Consider the following 15,948-nt stretch of genomic DNA (forward strand, 5'->3'; position numbering starts at 1 on the left):
ACAAGATTGGGTTTTAGTAAACGTAATAAGAGGTGTTTACACGAGCCATTCAATGGAGGTTGAGGCGGTGGAACCAGAGACCAGATGATTAGCCAATCCAATTGGCTAATTGAATTTTCAGGTTGCATCTCTAGTGGACAATCTTCATTGAGTTACGCTTCACTGTCGGACAAACTTGTGGTGATCCAAGGGCACATTTTCTAACATATCCATCGGTGATCTTCGACCATTTCTAAACTTCAAAAGCACGTAGTCATGAAAAGTCATGACAATTGGCACTTGCCGATTAACAGTCACCAACTTGGGGTGAGAAAGGAGATAGATTCTCAACATTGACACAACAAACATGCTAGAGATCAACATATCAGCTGAACTGTATTACTAGGCTCAACAAATTCGTAAAGCTAGCAGATTAAGGTCTTTGAGATCACGAAAACTCAGAGGAGGATAAAAGTAAATCATTTTCATGGATTAGTACCATTAAGTAATCAATCTGCAATAGATGCTAAAAAACAATCTGGGACTTCACTATTATCCATATAATTTGTTCAAAATAGCTATGATGTATTGCTCTTCAAAAAATATAATATTTATTAAGTTTTGTTCTTTCCTTGGTGCAGATATCTAATGATTGCATTTAGAACACCACCATCATAAGAACAAGATAATACCAAGCTATCAGCATGATAATGGTCGCAAAACTTCTAGGTTACGGAGCTAATGCTGGTTCTCTATTTAGTGCATATCCCTAGTAAGCTGCTAATCCTGGGGTAGGTCAGTGGAAGCGCAGACTAGTACCTCTTTGGATGTCTGATGCCGCATTAGAGTGCATTAAAAATCCATCTGCTGTTTTGCTACACAAACTCCAACTCATTGTCCAAATCAAACGGGAAATTTAGATCAGGGACGTCCTCATTCCCACTACCTTGATCGCTGCTATAGCTATTTTCAGAAGAATCCGTGAAATAAGGATCATTATCATATAGTATTGGGAAGCTTGTGCCACTGCTTAAATCACTGTCGTCAACGATATCTATCAAGCTACAGAAAGGGCACAATTTAAGAACAGATTTTAATAATTATTTCTTTGGACGCCAATATTAAAAGTATATAGCAGTTTAATGCATGGGTAAATAGACAGACCTTCCTTCAGGGGGAAATTTGGCTAACAAACATATTTCGGGCCTTTGTTTCTGAACATGTGAGATCAGCATCTTACTGCAGAATGAAATAAGATTAAGAATAATAACAAATAACTTCACAAACAAGCTAAAAGTATTAAGAAGAAACATCAAACATCAGCGAAACTCTCTTACCAAGGATTATAACATCTATAGTTCCAATCAGTCTCACCAGACAGACCATCTTTGTTTGAAATATCCTGCTCGGGCCAATCAAAATCAGCTGTCAGCTTACGAAATGTTTGAATTTAGTGACAGGAATGTTGTTCCCATCTATTGAAAAGCCAATTTATACTTCATTAATCTACCAAGTATCTCAGGAATTTGAAGTCACCAGCAAGCATGGCTGACAAAGCAAGTGACACTTCAACCTAGACAAAACATTGATAACAAAGCACCCAAATACATCAAATGCAATTCCAATGACAAGATGAAAATTGGCTAGAGGGAGTGAGATATTTAGTATTCTAAGATCTTTTACTTCTTTAAGATGCAAACAATCATGTAAGATCAAGGCCTCCAGTGGACAAGCATTTGTGCCACTGCCAAAGTTCCTGAAAAACTGAAGTTATCAGATGCTCAAGAAAGACAAAGATTGAGAACAAAAAACAAGATTAGTATGCCCCTGATGCAGAACTTCTGAATCATTAAAACAGAAATAAACCTTAAGAAAGTCCCTGTAATTGCATAAGATGTTGAAAAATCAACAATTTTGAGGTGATGCAATCCCTGCAAAAGCAAAAATAGGGACATTTATTTTCCAGCATAAGATACCATAATTTGTTAATCTGGCATTCCAAATGAACATATTTAACTAGGCAAATCAATGGGAGGAATAGGTTCAACTTTTTTGACTATAAACTTTTGTTTACAAAAATTAAGGTAAAATATCCAGATAAAATTTTAAAAAGCAGAAATCAAACAAATTTATGGAAAAGGAGAATGTAACAACCTTAATCAGTATGCGGATTTTGTTATCATGCAGCTTAAACCCTCTCAGCGCAAGTGACATCAAATTGGAACACCCCTTTACCATTTCAATGCAGGTTGAAGAATTCAAGCTATCATCCCTCCCTGTAAAAGGCCGAAATACCAAATAGCTTGAGGAGAATTAGAAAAAGAAGGTGCAGAAAAGAAAATAGTAGCACACCAGAATCAGAGGACTCAAAGATCAAGCGCTCCAAATAATGACAATTGGCGCCAACAGCATCCAATGTTCTTCTGAGTTCAACGTGTCTGTCAACATATACAAGTTAAGAACCTCATTCGAGCAACAAATAATAAAAGTTCACATTTTTTTCCTCCAACTATGCCAATGATGAAACTTTTCAATAGGCAAACATATCAGCATGAAGGGAAGCTGACATGTAGCATAGGGCTACAAGCTTACATCACGAGATAAAAAAACAAATCTTCAACTCTAAAGATAGGCATACAAGGTCCGATACAATGGATATCTCATACAACATAATAGACATACCTATATTTATAGATGGTAGATAAGTTGTAAGCTTGGTTTATGCTGCATGCGGAATTTCCTAGAGTATCTAAAACGATATGTAGTGAAATGTGCAATCTCTTGAACTAGGAAGTCCATTTTCATAGTTCCGGAGGCTCATCCTATTATTTAGTAGAAGTTTCAAATGTTTTATTATAGTATTGGTAAATTGTAGAAGCAAACGCAATGAATATAATTTACAATTAAACACAAGATCAATTTGAAACGTAATAGAATGAAAATATTCTATCAAGGAAAGGGGACAAGTATGTGTAGATAGATAAATATAGTCTGTCTGAGATGATCGGTATGAAAAAATTATCAAAATATTGAAAAAGGGATGATAAACAATAAGCAAGGACTGTTTTCCAATAAAATCACAAAAGATATTGATAAATGTCTAACCCCCGACATGTACAGTTGTATATCAAACATAATGACATGTTTTAGATATATGACAGAAGATTGAACTGAAGAATTGCTATTAAAAGTTATAAAGCTTATGCCCAGCAAGAACTTAAAGTAAGCAAGTTAAATCATATTATACACAAGTGATAACCAAATAGAAAGTCTTGAGAAGATCCTAACCATCTATTATGAACTGCAAGAGATCATGTGTACATTCTTATTTATTTTCAATTTTTTGAGGGGTTGGACTCTTTAAAAGAACCTCAGTTCGCTCATGTTTATCATCTTTGCATAATAAATTTTCTTCTTTGTGAGTTTTCATTCTAAGTTTCTAAGTATGAGTTGTTATTTTTCCCTGTGAGATTGTTCATTCTCTTGCTACATCAAGTTATATCAGATCTCTGTGTGAATTTTGAACCGCATGCTGCATACTCCTTCCAGTTTGACTGCTCTAGTACACTAGCAAGCAGCAAGACAGATATTGTCAACATCTTAATTAAAACAGAACCTACATTGGTTCAGTCAAAGCAACTGAAATTGTTTTTTTCCATCTAAATTGGATCATTAGATATGTTGACCAAATGATATGTGTAAGGTGTCACTGCAAACCAACTGAATTATAGGTATAGCAGAAGAACTTCAGTGAAAAAATAAAATAAAATGATTCATATAAAATCTAATTAATAGGAGCAAGCAATCACAGACTTTGAAAAAAATTGGAAATTCCTACACTACAAACAATACTGAGCTGCTAAACAAGGACAATGACTACCAACTACCTCCTTGTAATACAAGAGATAGAAATTGAAGTAGTTCTTATCTTTAGAATTGTCTTGTACAAGCTTTAAAACATCACTGCACTGCATGTTGTATTTTCCACTGACACTTGGCAAACTTCAGTATGCTTTAGCGTATTCTAAGACTAAATTGAATGGCTTTGATTCTTATAATCCCCTTCCACTTGGGTAGTTTAGCTCCAAATATAAGGTTTATATCAATTGTAAATTAATTGGATTGAAATTTTGAAGCAACAAGTTAAAAAGATCTAGCAAACTTCTTGACTAAAGATTCTACATGCATAATACTAAAATGTGCATTGTGCATCACATAGAAGCATTTGTTCTTGTAGCTTTCTACTGAGATTAATCCCACAATTTTCCAATATTCATCTAAATAATAGTATCAGGACATCTGATAATTGAAATTGATTTCTCTACATGTTCATAAATATATCTCAGCTGACCATTCAAAGTTGGACGTGGATTGACAAATGGACTTGAATGGGGTATAGGCACAATATAGATAGATCTCAATTTCTCCCCTAGTGTCACCCCTCTTTGCTTCTGACAGTGCTCCCACAGGTACATTTCGTCTTTCCCTCCCCTCTTTTTCTTAATGTTTCATCCCCTCCCTATGAATGAACATATGAAATCAAAGGATGTCATGAGAAGTTCCTGTTCCTATCTCAGTCACTATTGTCCCTTGGTTCTTCTACTCATCCCCTTCTCATGCTTGTCAAAAGAAACTAAAGTGTGAATCATGGAAAGAAAATTTTCTAATCTCAGTCGATTACGATACCAGCTGATCAGTACTTGAAATCATGGTCTTAGAATTGAAAGATCTGGTTATTCTCTAACCACCAAAAGAGGAAAGGTTACATAGTTTTTGTTTGATGGAGCAAATAAATTTTAGAACTAAGTTAACATACAACATAGCTAAACTGCAGTTTTTTGACTTAGCTAAGATGGTTATACTTACAGGCCAATAACTTCAACGTCAAGTAGAAACCGACAGGCTGACAAAGCTGTGCAAAGTGCAGAGGTATCCATCTTATCAATGTTGTACAAGTGTAGCCTCCTTAAGAGAGTCCTTGAGATGAAAATTAGAAATTCAATGAGAGAAACATAGAAAGCAAGAAACTAAAAACCTTTAGACAAGTCATTCCATACCCTGCAGCACCACCATCCACACTTAAAGCCAGAAGGCAAGACCTTGTGAGAAGAGATGTCTCCCTTCCTTGCCTTGGCCTCTTTTGACTCCAGGAAAGACCAGATGCTTCCATGGGATGTATTGTGGAATAGGAGAGTGGTCTAAGTTCTGTTGTTGAAGCAGGATTGGAGCGAATTCCAAGCTTAAGTGATCTAATATTATAGACCCAAATAGTTAGAAAGTATTAGAAGTCCAAGATTCCATATTTGCAGCAAAAGACTAATGAAGATGCGAACATTGAATTGATTGCATAATAAATTAAAAGGTATATCATGATCAATGTTAGCATTTTGCAAGTTCAATACTTGAAATGTGAACTAACAGAAGCTGCAATAAAACTTTCGGCTAAACAACACAATGATAGAATTCTTTCTACATTAGCTTCCTGACATATACAAATACCATAGTATCTTCAGCTAACCATCACAAAAACAAAGAAAATAATATGAAGCAGAGGATGGCATTCATAGAAAAGAGAGAGATGAAGGAAAGTCATAGAAATGAAACAAAAGAATGAAAGTTGCAGCCGCATACTATGAAAGTTTAACAGTAGTTAATAAACCAAGTATATTTTACACAATCAAGTGAGCAGCAAACATTAATATATCAACATTCTCAATAAATGCTTGATTATGAGAAAATGGGAGCAAGATGAATCAATTAATCAAAAGAGGAAGGAAAATGTAATTTTTCTAGGAAGACCAGCAAAGGAAACCCTGAAATGAGGAATTGATGAATATCAGTATAACTCATAAAAAATAAAATAGAAAGCAATGATGAGAAAAACAATTGTGCAACAACAAGAAGCAGCAAGTGCCAACTATTCCAGTAACCAGGCTATATCTTTTGTTATAATCCAAAATTATTATTTCTTCAACCAAATTAAATCTCCATGACATCTCTCTACCTTTGTTTACATTAATGTCATTAATTTAGAACATATAAAATTAATAAATTATAGAATATACACATCATCATAGAACATAATCATACCACATTATTATATTTCATCATAAGATTCATAGATTTCTACCTATATATTATGCCTACCCTTCATGGATGATAAACATATAGTTTTTAATTCTGTCCCTCCTAGTAGTTTTACATATTCATCTCAACACTCACATATACATATGCTAGACTAGTTCTTTCATTTATTTATTTATCTTTTGCTAGATTTTCCCAGAACTCCAAATGATGTTCTCAGTCTAAAAAAAGATTTCTTCTATGAAAGAGGAACTAACCATCACAAAATACTCAAAATCACATTTCTAATAACCACTAAATTTTCAATGTATTAATAATATTGTGACCAATCTTTCAGGTTATTTACAAACGAACAACAGTTCAATGCATACATTTCCGAATAAATAAAATTTTCATTTAGTATTGCAGAAATTTCTTCGTACACATAGAGTTTTAAATTCATTCAAATATTTCGGTATCCAAGGATTGCCTCAATCATGTTTAGACTTTGTTCTCACTAGGCTCTCCTTGATTAGCACCCTCTGAAATAACATGCACAATACAACATGTTCTCTCCTCAATCACTCTCTCATAGCTTCCCATAGTGTAACTCCTTCACTTAATTAATCTTTAATTAAATCGACCCTCAACACAGTATATTATCCTTTTAAATCAAAACACAATTTCAAATACCCGCTAATAGTTATTACCAGTGAGATGATACCTTCAAAAGTAGTCTTTGTAAGGTAGATTTGTTCCTATAGTAAAGCTATCGATTTCAATTTTCAAGATTCTGAATATGTTATAGATTCAGAATAACATTTAGTACAACATTCACAATTCCATGAGATTACTTGACCCGAAAGTTTTGGCAAGTACAATTGAAGAAATAGGTCTTTGTTTTGAAAATTTAAAGTTAATTATAAAATTAGTGGATCCCATAATAACTGAAAAAAAATGCCTCAAATATGCATCCCATAATACCACAACTATAACATGTTAACAACATTCAACAATGCTCACATATGGATGTAGCTTCAAGTTAGGATATGCATTTCATCTAAATCTATTTTTGTTCTATTAAAAAGTAATCAGTAGCTAAACTGGTGCAGAAGCACGTTGCTTGCACTCTCAATCAGGGCTGTTTCTTTGTCAGGTGAGTGTATAAAATCAAAACTAGGTGTTGCAGATGCCATAAATTCTATGATAGGACAAAAATGATAAGCCATCTTCTTTTGCATTTTTAACAGGAAATGATCCCTATCCTACTTTTGCTAAAGAAAGTGGATAGAATTACCTGTCAAGAAATAATGCAATCATCAAGGCAATGCCAGAAAAAAAAAGCCTAGAGTGTTCTGAACTCTCATGATTGTAGTAAAGAAAATTTATCAGAATAATGAAGTTACGTCATTAACAACCAAAAATGGCAACCAGCCCTGGACGGTAAAACTCAATCTTTTTTAACAGTATGGTATGTGGTTAAGTTAGATGACTCAGTATATTAATCACATCAAAGTAATGGAAACAATATAGACCACTAAGCATATACAAGAATGCTATTGATAAAAAGTTAAATGAATGAATTTTGATTAAAGGAATGTGGAGTCTCACTGAAGGTTTTTCCCAGCATGCTGTATCATTTTGGAGACAACAGTATTATTAACCTTTGGCACTTCAGCTGTCAGGTCAATATTCTCATAGCACATTGGATCTGTTGCACACTTGTGGAACATTGAACAAGTAGCTGCAGCATGGCAAAGACTTTGGGTATCTAGCTTGGAGAATACCTTCAAGCATCACAAGACCATAATGTTTGAATTACACTGCAGTGTTGTTCTATCAAAAAAATGAACATAAACAAGGTAATCACAGACAAAAAATAATCTATTCTGACCATATCAAAATTTAAATACAGAAGAGAATAATAGGTCATAGAGCTGATAAACAAAGAACCAATAAAAAAAGGAAACATATTAACCAGACAAATAATCTAGGAATATAGTAGGATTGGATAAAGGAAAAAAAAAGAAATAAAGAATCAACAAACTAAAAGAAAATTAGCATGCAATTCTGCAGAAAATAAAAAACAGAACCAGCACTATGAAGAAGCAATTGAATTCTGTCAAAGATGGTAAAGTACAGATATCGTCCTTCACAAACATTGTCCAAGCACATCATCGCTAGTTTTCCCTTTGATTTATCAAAATCGATCTAATGTGTGATTTTTGAAGATCCACACGATATAACCATATAGCGAGACAAAGGCCAAGAAAGACAAGTAGACAGACTGAAGCGAAAAGGGATGTGATTTACTTTGATAGTGAGATCGGAGGCGAGAGGCCAGGAAGAACAGTTGTGCTTACACGCGCGCCGGCGGGCTGACCTCCTGGCAGCCTCAAGGAGGGCCGATCCAGCCTCCATGGCGCTATCGACGAGCCGATCCTTCTCCACCTCTAGAAGCCTCGAATCGAGGAGGCGCTCGAGGGAGACCTCAAGGGATACGAAGGGATCGGGGAGGGCGAGAAGCTTCTCGAGGACGTGATCCGTTGCGGCGGCGACCGGACGAGCCCTAGGAGGGCTCGCGGAGGCGGTAGGCGACACGGCGGACGGGCTCAGTCGCCGCTTGAGGACGAGGGGTTCCATCACGGCGAGGCGGCAGACGGAGTACGGGCCGGCATCCAAGCTAGGTATCCGGGAGATCGTCGAAGAACACTCGCTCGCGCACGCTTCAGTCGCACCGGCGCGCGAACTGCGTCCCGTCGCTGATCTCGATCTACTGGAGGGCCTTTCGTGCCACACGGCAAACGTTAGCACAACGGGCCGGCCCATGGCCCTTTCATTTGTAAACATTTTTTATTTTCATTTTTTTTAAAAATATTTTTAAAATTGAAATAAATAAATGTTTCAATGTTTTTTTTTTACTTGCGTGCCACGTTGATTGAACTCCTAATGGTGGTCCTATCATTGAGCTTTCTGATTAGTTATATCATCTCGCATCGTGTCACGTATAAATTTCGTAGCCATTAAGGTGAATCAAGAAGTGCACGTAATATCCAGCTTCAATTTTTTTTTTATTACTTGCGTGTTACGTTGATTGAACTCTAGTGGTGGTCCTATAGTTGAGCTTTCTATTAGTTATATCATCTCGCATCGTGTCACGTAGAAACTCGTACCTTTCTAGTTCTTTTTTTCTATATAGTTACTTTAAGGCATCCAGAACGAACTATTACAAGTATGGAGTCAATCCCAGTCAAGACGTTCATGCGTTCACATAGTAAGATGCCTTCAACTTTGTCGAAGAAACTAAATTTATAATTGTGCAAACGCGTTTCAATCCTTTTTTGACACGTTTCCTGCGTGTCACAATTTGACCGACAACGACGACCAGACCCACACATGTGGGAGGTGGATGATCGAGACAGGTAATCGTGTCGAACCTATCGTCTTATCACCCACTATTTTTTTTAATCCGACCTGTCGATTCCGATGCCGTGCGCCTTCACGCCAAGATGGTAGCTATAAGTATCGAGCTTGCCTTTGCCTTTCCCTCCTCTGTTTTTCCTCTTTAGCTTTTTCTTCCTTCTCGAGTTATGGAATTCGACTACGCAACCCCCTTCAATTGCCTTCTTTTCGGTAAAACTCTTGTCGTCTCAGTTCTCCTCCATCTGCAACAGACGCCATGTTTCTAATGCTTGCATCTTAACAGACCTCGATGACACTTTGTACTCTCCGGCAATTGGCATTGGACGAGCTTGCAGAAACAACATAGAAGGTACTGCACTGCCACAATCAAGATTTCTCCCTTGTTCCAACTGATCCATATGTCGATACATCTGTTTAATTCTCAGAGTTCCTCGCTAGCAAATGTGGGATATCAGCAGAGGAAGCCTCGTCCCTCCGCGCTGAGCTCTTCCAATCCCATGGCAGCTCCCTTGCAGGCCTCAGAGTATATGACATACCCTCCAAACCTTCTTCGATGAAACTGTCCATTTATTGATTTTGATTAATTACTCATTTTCGTTTTTCTCAAATTGTTTCAGGCTCAAGGTTATGACGTTCACCCTGACGAGTATCACAGGTGAGGAGCTAAATATATTTTGCTTGATTCTTGTCTTCGTCGAGCTAATTCGTCGAGTGGCTTCAGCTACGTTCATGGGAGATTGCCCTACGACCTCATCGAGCCTGACGCGACGCTGCGCGAGCTTCTCCTCAGCGTTCCCCAGCGCAAGATCGTGCGTGTTCGACTTTATAATTCGTAAAAACCAGGGCAAATTTGTGGGTATTGATTGTTCTTTCTTTCTTTCTGGTGGCGCACGCAGCTGTTCACGAACTCGGACCGGCGTCACGCGACGAGGGTGATGCAGAGATTGGGCATCGAGGACTGCTTCCAGCGCATCATTTGCTTCGAGACGATGAACCCGCACCTATTCGAGGACGCGACGAAGTGTTCGAAGTCGGCGGTGATCCTCAAGCCCTCCGCGGCAGCCATGGAGATGGCCGTGCGGCTCGCCGGCGTCGCTCCCCATCGCACGGTAATTAAACAGCAAGCTTGCGTTTAAGCCTTCCGTCTTCTTGCATGGGAATTTACTCGACGCCTTAGAACGCGTAATAAAACCGTCACCATCCTGTTTTTATCAGCTATTTCTAGACGACAGCGAGAGGAACATCGATGCAGGGAAGGCAGTGGGTCTTCGAACAGCCTTGGTAACATCTCTATCGCTGCTCAAAATATATAGAAACCTCCTTCGGAATTACATTCATCAATGGTTCATTTCATCAAATGAAGGTCGGAAAGCGCGTGAAGACACAAGCAGCAGATTACTTGTTGGGGAGCATTGCCGAGCTGAAGCAGATGATACCAGAAATCTGGAAGAAGCTGCAGGATGGCACCACTACCGCAAGAAGCGAATTAGACTTGGAATCCATGAGGCCCACGAGTCCAATCGGGGCTTAGTTTATGTCTCCATCATCTTGCATCAGACGAGAGACATCCTATCGCTGCTGTGTCGTATGTATATCAAATAATGCATTGCTGAGGGGATGTAGCATCAAACTGTGACGTTGTAAAGTGAATAATTATTGCCTGATTAGTGATGTATGACTTGGATCCAGCACTTACGAGTTGTAATGTTATGACGAACAGCCTTCTTTTGAAACTGACAGGAAGACAATCTGTACTTTAGATGCATTAACTTTGTGATACTCTTGTGCATCCTGAGCATTGATGAGCTCCACCATGAATGACCTTTGAACGTTTAAACAATCTTACTTTTTAAACAAAATTACACTTCCAGAAAGGGAGAAACTTACATTGCCAAAGTGACAGACAGATTCCTAGAGACAATTTTCAGTTTCGAATAAAACCACCAGGCTTCGATTCTGCTTGCTGTTCACGAGAATAAGCAATGTTCCCTCTTCTGGCGCTCCCACCTAAGATCCTCGCTGAAGTGCATCATGGCAGCCCTTGGATCACCATTCGAAAAGGAAAGGTAGAATTCGGCTGTTTCCTCATCCACTTGCATGCTGCGTCTCAAGGAGTCGAGTATTTTTCTTTTACCTCTTTCAGTGAATGCCGGACTGTCTGTCAGATTGTTGGTTTTCACATCTGGGCCGCCTTCCAGGTACAGTACGGCGACTTCTCTTTTTGCCTGTTCGTCAAATTCAATATAGCAAGTGCTATTCAGAAGCAGCTCTGGTTTGACGACAGGGATCAGTAGCCTCTCCCTTGAGTAGATACCATGGTCACTCATCATATTGTTTAACCGCTTGATACCCATAACCTACACAGTAGATTTATCAATCTCATTGGCAAAACCAAAGGTACTTGTTAAATATCAGATTGTTCAAGTATATCATAACGAGTTTTAAGAAGAGGATACCTGTGAGTAATAGTCAGAAATCAAACACTAGCATTGCAGTAATTTTATACCTTTCAGCCATCCACTATTGAGCAATGAAAACAAATTTGCACAAGCTGACTAAAATTATAACTGGAATCTAAAACCAATCCTCCCAAGCTGACTGAAAATCTTCTGATTGGTTTCGACTTGAATTTAATTAATTCAGATTTTAATGAAAAGAAGTTTGGCAGATTGGAAATGGCCAAACTACAAAAGGAAATTCATAATAGTTGTTAGAATCAAACGATTCATGATTTGTATCATACAATACATTACAATTCATATACAAAACGATATGGTTCTTAGATATGTATCAGCAATGAAAATAACCATTACAATTCAGTTTGATTCGATACAATTGTGAAAATCTGAAAGAAAATCCTAAAAACTATAACCAACTAAAAGTGAATTTAATCTATTAAGAAATAAATTAATCCCAATATACTAGAAATTAAATCAAATCTATTATAGAAGAAGAAAAAATGATAAATTTTATATAATACATATATATAAGTATTAAAAGCCGAATACAGGGGAATCTCAAAGTCAACCAAGAAAAGAATTTGCCTCATGAAGGTACAGAATTGATGATAGTTAATGTGAACTTAACACCTAACAATGAAACTGGGAAGTAATAATACAAACTGAGTTAACTAATTAGATTTAAAAATTAAAAATTTTGCTGAATTGCTTAAGATGAGAAGAGGAAAATTACTACATCACAGTTTCTCTCTTTTTCAAACCATAAACCAGCGTCACTAGTTATAATCTTGATAAATCTTAGTTGTTCCACTATCATCTAGAAGGAATTACCATATGTACACATATATTCCTCATTATTTATCATGAAGTGCCTACTTTACCTTTGAGAATCTTAGGCACATCATCTAAAGTGGATGTAGGTTCACTTATATATATTATTTTGAACCAAGCTCATTCATTTTTTGCTTTTCAGTTCGAATGGCACATAAACTCACTTAAAGAATGTCAAATTCCTGTGACTCGATTGGCATAAAGTTCAACATGATAAAGCCGATTCTGGTAGTGTTTCACGTATGAGTGTGTTATTGTTAAAATCTAAAACTCATCCAAAACTGCATTCTAAAACAGAAATTGCACATATTCTACCTTTGAAGACCACCTTTGAACACCTTGCACAATGGTAGTGTGTTGCAATATTTTTCTTTCAATAATATGAGCTTCTGTGTTTACGATTCATTGTCTTCTCAGTCAGCCTTTCATGGTGATAGAAGGCACATAGTGATTCCTTAAGTAAGGTTTGTTTGTAATTCCAATAAGTGCAGAATTGTATGGGAGCAGCAGAATCATGTTCATGATAAGCCACAAAGGCCAATAAGTGCATAATTTTATGAACGAAGTCATGCTCATGATAAGCCACAAAGGCCAATAAGTGCATAATTTTATGAACGAAATCATGCTCATGATAAGCCACAAAGGCCAATAAGTGCATAATTTTATGAGGGCAGAGTCATGCTCATGGTAAGCCACGAAGGAAGTCATGGAGTCATCATGATAAGCCACAAAGGCCAATAAGTGCATAATTTTATGAGGGAAGAGTCATGCTCATGGTAAGCCACAAAGGTCAATAAGTGCACAATTTATGGGAGTGGAGTCATGCTCATGATAAGCCACAAAGGCCAATAACTGCATAATTTTATGAGGGCAGAGTCATGCTCATGATAAGCCACAAAGGTCAATAAGTGCACAATTTATGGGAGTGGAGTCACGCTCATGATAAGACACAAAGGCCAATAAGTGCATAGTTTTATGGGAGTGGAATCATAAGCCAAAGTCTTTGTGCTTATGCCATGAGCAGGTTAGCTTGTTTTGTTGGAAGACAAATAAATGCTGCACTACTTCAGCGAGAGGCTTGGTTCAATCATTTAGCCATTGATTCCATTAGTTGAATTGTAATGATGTCAAAAGGTAATCTTTCACCTTTGTACATGATCCAGTTCTAACTTATGTTGTCGATTTAAGTTTGCATACAACAAAATAGCAAAACATGCCCCTGTCACACGAAATTGAAACTATGTTTTCCCAAAGAAGCTCATCTACAACCTCCAATCTAGTAGTCTTAATCATGCGCGTGATGCCCTCCAAGGTATGGCGTGGTGGTAAATGGAAGGGTACTTTTCCCAAACAACCAAGTTTCAAAACTCATGTAGCTCATGCATGCATTGTTTGAACAACTAGTGACGTTGAAGCGTCACGTCAGGAGTCACTTCGCTTCCTGAATTTACTTAGTGTGCGGAATGTGAGGACGAACCGTACACCCAAGGATTAATTGGCTCGTAAGATCTAGATACTTTGTAAACAAACAGAATAATAATAATGCTCGTGATGATGCACAAGGTTGAATCCGGTCCTGAATCATTACTTATTACTACTTTAAAATTACATATAAGTGTTTTATACATTCAAAAGCTTCACAATGACTTTTGGAACGGAATAATGCACAAAGAAGAGACAAAACATATCAGAATGATGTAGATGAACATCAAAAGATGATTTTCTCCTTCTCTTCTTATACATTTTGACAGGTTTTACTGTTTTCAGCTGATAATTTTTGGGCATGTTCCTATCTTGAGCTTGTATAAGAGTTTATCTGACAGAATCCAACTTAATTACCCAAATGACATGCAATTCTAAGGAAATCTAATGATATTGCAAGCCGTCTCAACTTGAGCCAGAAACAACTATAGTGTTGAACTCAACTTAGGCCTTTCTATTTCGCAGAGATTGCAATAGTGTTAATCACAACATAGGCATTCCTGTTTCCTAGAGAATGACCCGCATGTTTCACCAACAATGATTTCTCAAGCATGTACGCCACTATGCAAGAGACGGATCTTTCACTTTTTTACTATTTATGAATCTAAGTATTTTCAACAATGTCTCAAATTTACTCAAATACATTTCTTGGAAGCATATCCTAATTTCTGGTTAAAACCGCTAGCAGAACATTAGATATGGATCATCCACTTTTAAGGGTCTCTTCTATGTTCTAAATCTTTTGAAGTTTCTTCAACAAAACATTTGCTTCCAATTTGAGTTACGGCATTCGTCAATTGAGGAACAAAGACGAATGTTTGGGACCAAGTAAGGAGACAGCAAGACGTTTATCATATATTCATCGATCGCAAGGAAGAAACGCAGCTTTTTCCAAACTCCAAAGAGGGTTATCATGAGGCCAATAAGTGCATAATTTTATGAGCGAAGACATGCTCATGATGAGCCACAAAGGCCAATAAGTGCATAATTTTATGAGGGCAGAGTCATGCTCATGATAAGCCACAAACGCCAATAAGTGCACAATTTATGGGTGAAAGAGCCACAAGGAAGAAATTTCCCTGCCAATTTCATGCGGTGAAGATGATACCTAGAATTCTCTACTCGAAGACAACAGTAGTGCCCAAGACAGTACCTGGACAGAGTACCTGAGGGCGAGGCCCGCAACGGTATCGCCCCGACGGAGGCAGTGGGAGATGGCGAAGCGGTCGAGGCGGGGATGGTTCCAGAAGAGAGCGGACGACGGGTCGCCGAGGACCCGACGCACCTTCCAGGGCGACCTGAATGCCCTCTCCCGCATCTCCCGCTCCGATGCCACGGCGCGCCACAGCCGACAAACGCACGCCGACCGAGCGAGATCTTGCGGCGGCAGGAGCTCGAGGATCGCCCGGAGGAGGTCCTTGGAGACGAGGGCGGAGAAGTTGGAGTTCATGGGTGAGATCACCACCTCCTCGGCGGAAGAGGAGGCCGAAGGAGAGGAATTGTGATCGAAATACGTATTGGCGTCGGATTCCGGCAGAACCAGTTGATCGAGAAGGTCGCCGTCGTCGCCTCCGCAGCAACCCATGGCCTCCAACTCGAAGTCCAACCTACGACAAGAGTTAGCTGAACGACCGACAAGTCTTAGACTTGCTGCTGGTTTTTTCTACATTAAATTCAACATTTTTATCGTCAAATATTTAACTAATTAAGC

At 38.0% G+C, this 15,948-nt stretch overlaps 3 protein-coding genes across 3 annotated transcripts; 1 reads left to right on the plus strand and 2 right to left on the minus strand.

Moving 5' to 3' along the window:
- Nucleotides 1-506: 506 nt before the first annotated feature.
- Nucleotides 507-8,892, minus strand: LOC141826704 (F-box protein At4g02760-like). Its single transcript, XM_074713987.1, has 12 exons — nt 8,356-8,892; nt 7,654-7,829; nt 5,037-5,228; nt 4,846-4,956; nt 2,332-2,417; nt 2,134-2,255; nt 1,846-1,910; nt 1,663-1,735; nt 1,490-1,552; nt 1,317-1,381; nt 1,144-1,218; nt 507-1,041 (listed from the first exon to the last, which is right to left on the minus strand). Exons 1-12 carry the CDS (start codon nt 8,890-8,892, stop codon nt 855-857), a joined length of 1,752 nt encoding a protein of 583 aa, XP_074570088.1. The 3' UTR covers nt 507-854.
- Nucleotides 8,893-9,541: 649 nt separating this feature from the next.
- LOC141828119 (uncharacterized protein C24B11.05-like) lies at nt 9,542-11,274 on the plus strand. Its single transcript, XM_074715490.1, has 8 exons — nt 9,542-9,675; nt 9,749-9,814; nt 9,891-9,988; nt 10,083-10,120; nt 10,187-10,274; nt 10,362-10,574; nt 10,681-10,746; nt 10,829-11,274. Exons 1-8 carry the CDS (start codon nt 9,633-9,635, stop codon nt 10,994-10,996), a joined length of 780 nt encoding a protein of 259 aa, XP_074571591.1. The 5' UTR covers nt 9,542-9,632; the 3' UTR covers nt 10,997-11,274.
- Nucleotides 11,275-11,276: 2 nt separating this feature from the next.
- LOC141828118 (F-box protein At1g55000-like) lies at nt 11,277-15,855 on the minus strand. Its single transcript, XM_074715489.1, has 2 exons — nt 15,391-15,855; nt 11,277-11,822 (listed from the first exon to the last, which is right to left on the minus strand). Exons 1-2 carry the CDS (start codon nt 15,820-15,822, stop codon nt 11,433-11,435), a joined length of 822 nt encoding a protein of 273 aa, XP_074571590.1. The 5' UTR covers nt 15,823-15,855; the 3' UTR covers nt 11,277-11,432.
- Nucleotides 15,856-15,948: the final 93 nt, after the last annotated feature.

Source organism: Curcuma longa, chromosome 4 (assembly GCF_044706935.1).
Source record: "Curcuma longa cultivar G26 ecotype Majalengka, Jawa Barat chromosome 4, ITB_CL_G26_1.1, whole genome shotgun sequence".
NCBI classification, from domain to species: domain Eukaryota; kingdom Viridiplantae; phylum Streptophyta; class Magnoliopsida; order Zingiberales; family Zingiberaceae; genus Curcuma; species Curcuma longa.

Excerpts from the sequence above, each read along its gene's own strand:
- LOC141826704 (XM_074713987.1), bottom strand. The coding sequence starts at position 8,892 with ATGTTTACAAATGAAAGGGCCATGGGCCGGCCCGTTGTGCTAACGTTT. Across the intron at positions 7,830-8,355 it reads CCTCCGATCTCACTATCAAA|GTATTCTCCAAGCTAGATAC; the intron begins GTAAATCACATC and ends TGATGCTTGAAG. Across the intron at positions 1,553-1,662 it reads ATTGTTTGCATCTTAAAGAA|GTTGAAGTGTCACTTGCTTT; the intron begins GTAAAAGATCTT and ends TGTTTTGTCTAG.
- LOC141828119 (XM_074715490.1), top strand. The coding sequence starts at position 9,633 with ATGGAATTCGACTACGCAACCCCCTTCAATTGCCTTCTTTTCG. Across the intron at positions 9,989-10,082 it reads GCTCCCTTGCAGGCCTCAGA|GCTCAAGGTTATGACGTTCA; the intron begins GTATATGACATA and ends AAATTGTTTCAG. Across the intron at positions 10,275-10,361 it reads GCGTTCCCCAGCGCAAGATC|CTGTTCACGAACTCGGACCG; the intron begins GTGCGTGTTCGA and ends TGGCGCACGCAG.
- LOC141828118 (XM_074715489.1), bottom strand. The coding sequence starts at position 15,822 with ATGGGTTGCTGCGGAGGCGACGACGGCGACCTTCTCGATCAACTGGTT. Across the intron at positions 11,823-15,390 it reads CCCTCAGGTACTCTGTCCAG|GTTATGGGTATCAAGCGGTT; the intron begins GTACTGTCTTGG and ends TCTACTGTGTAG.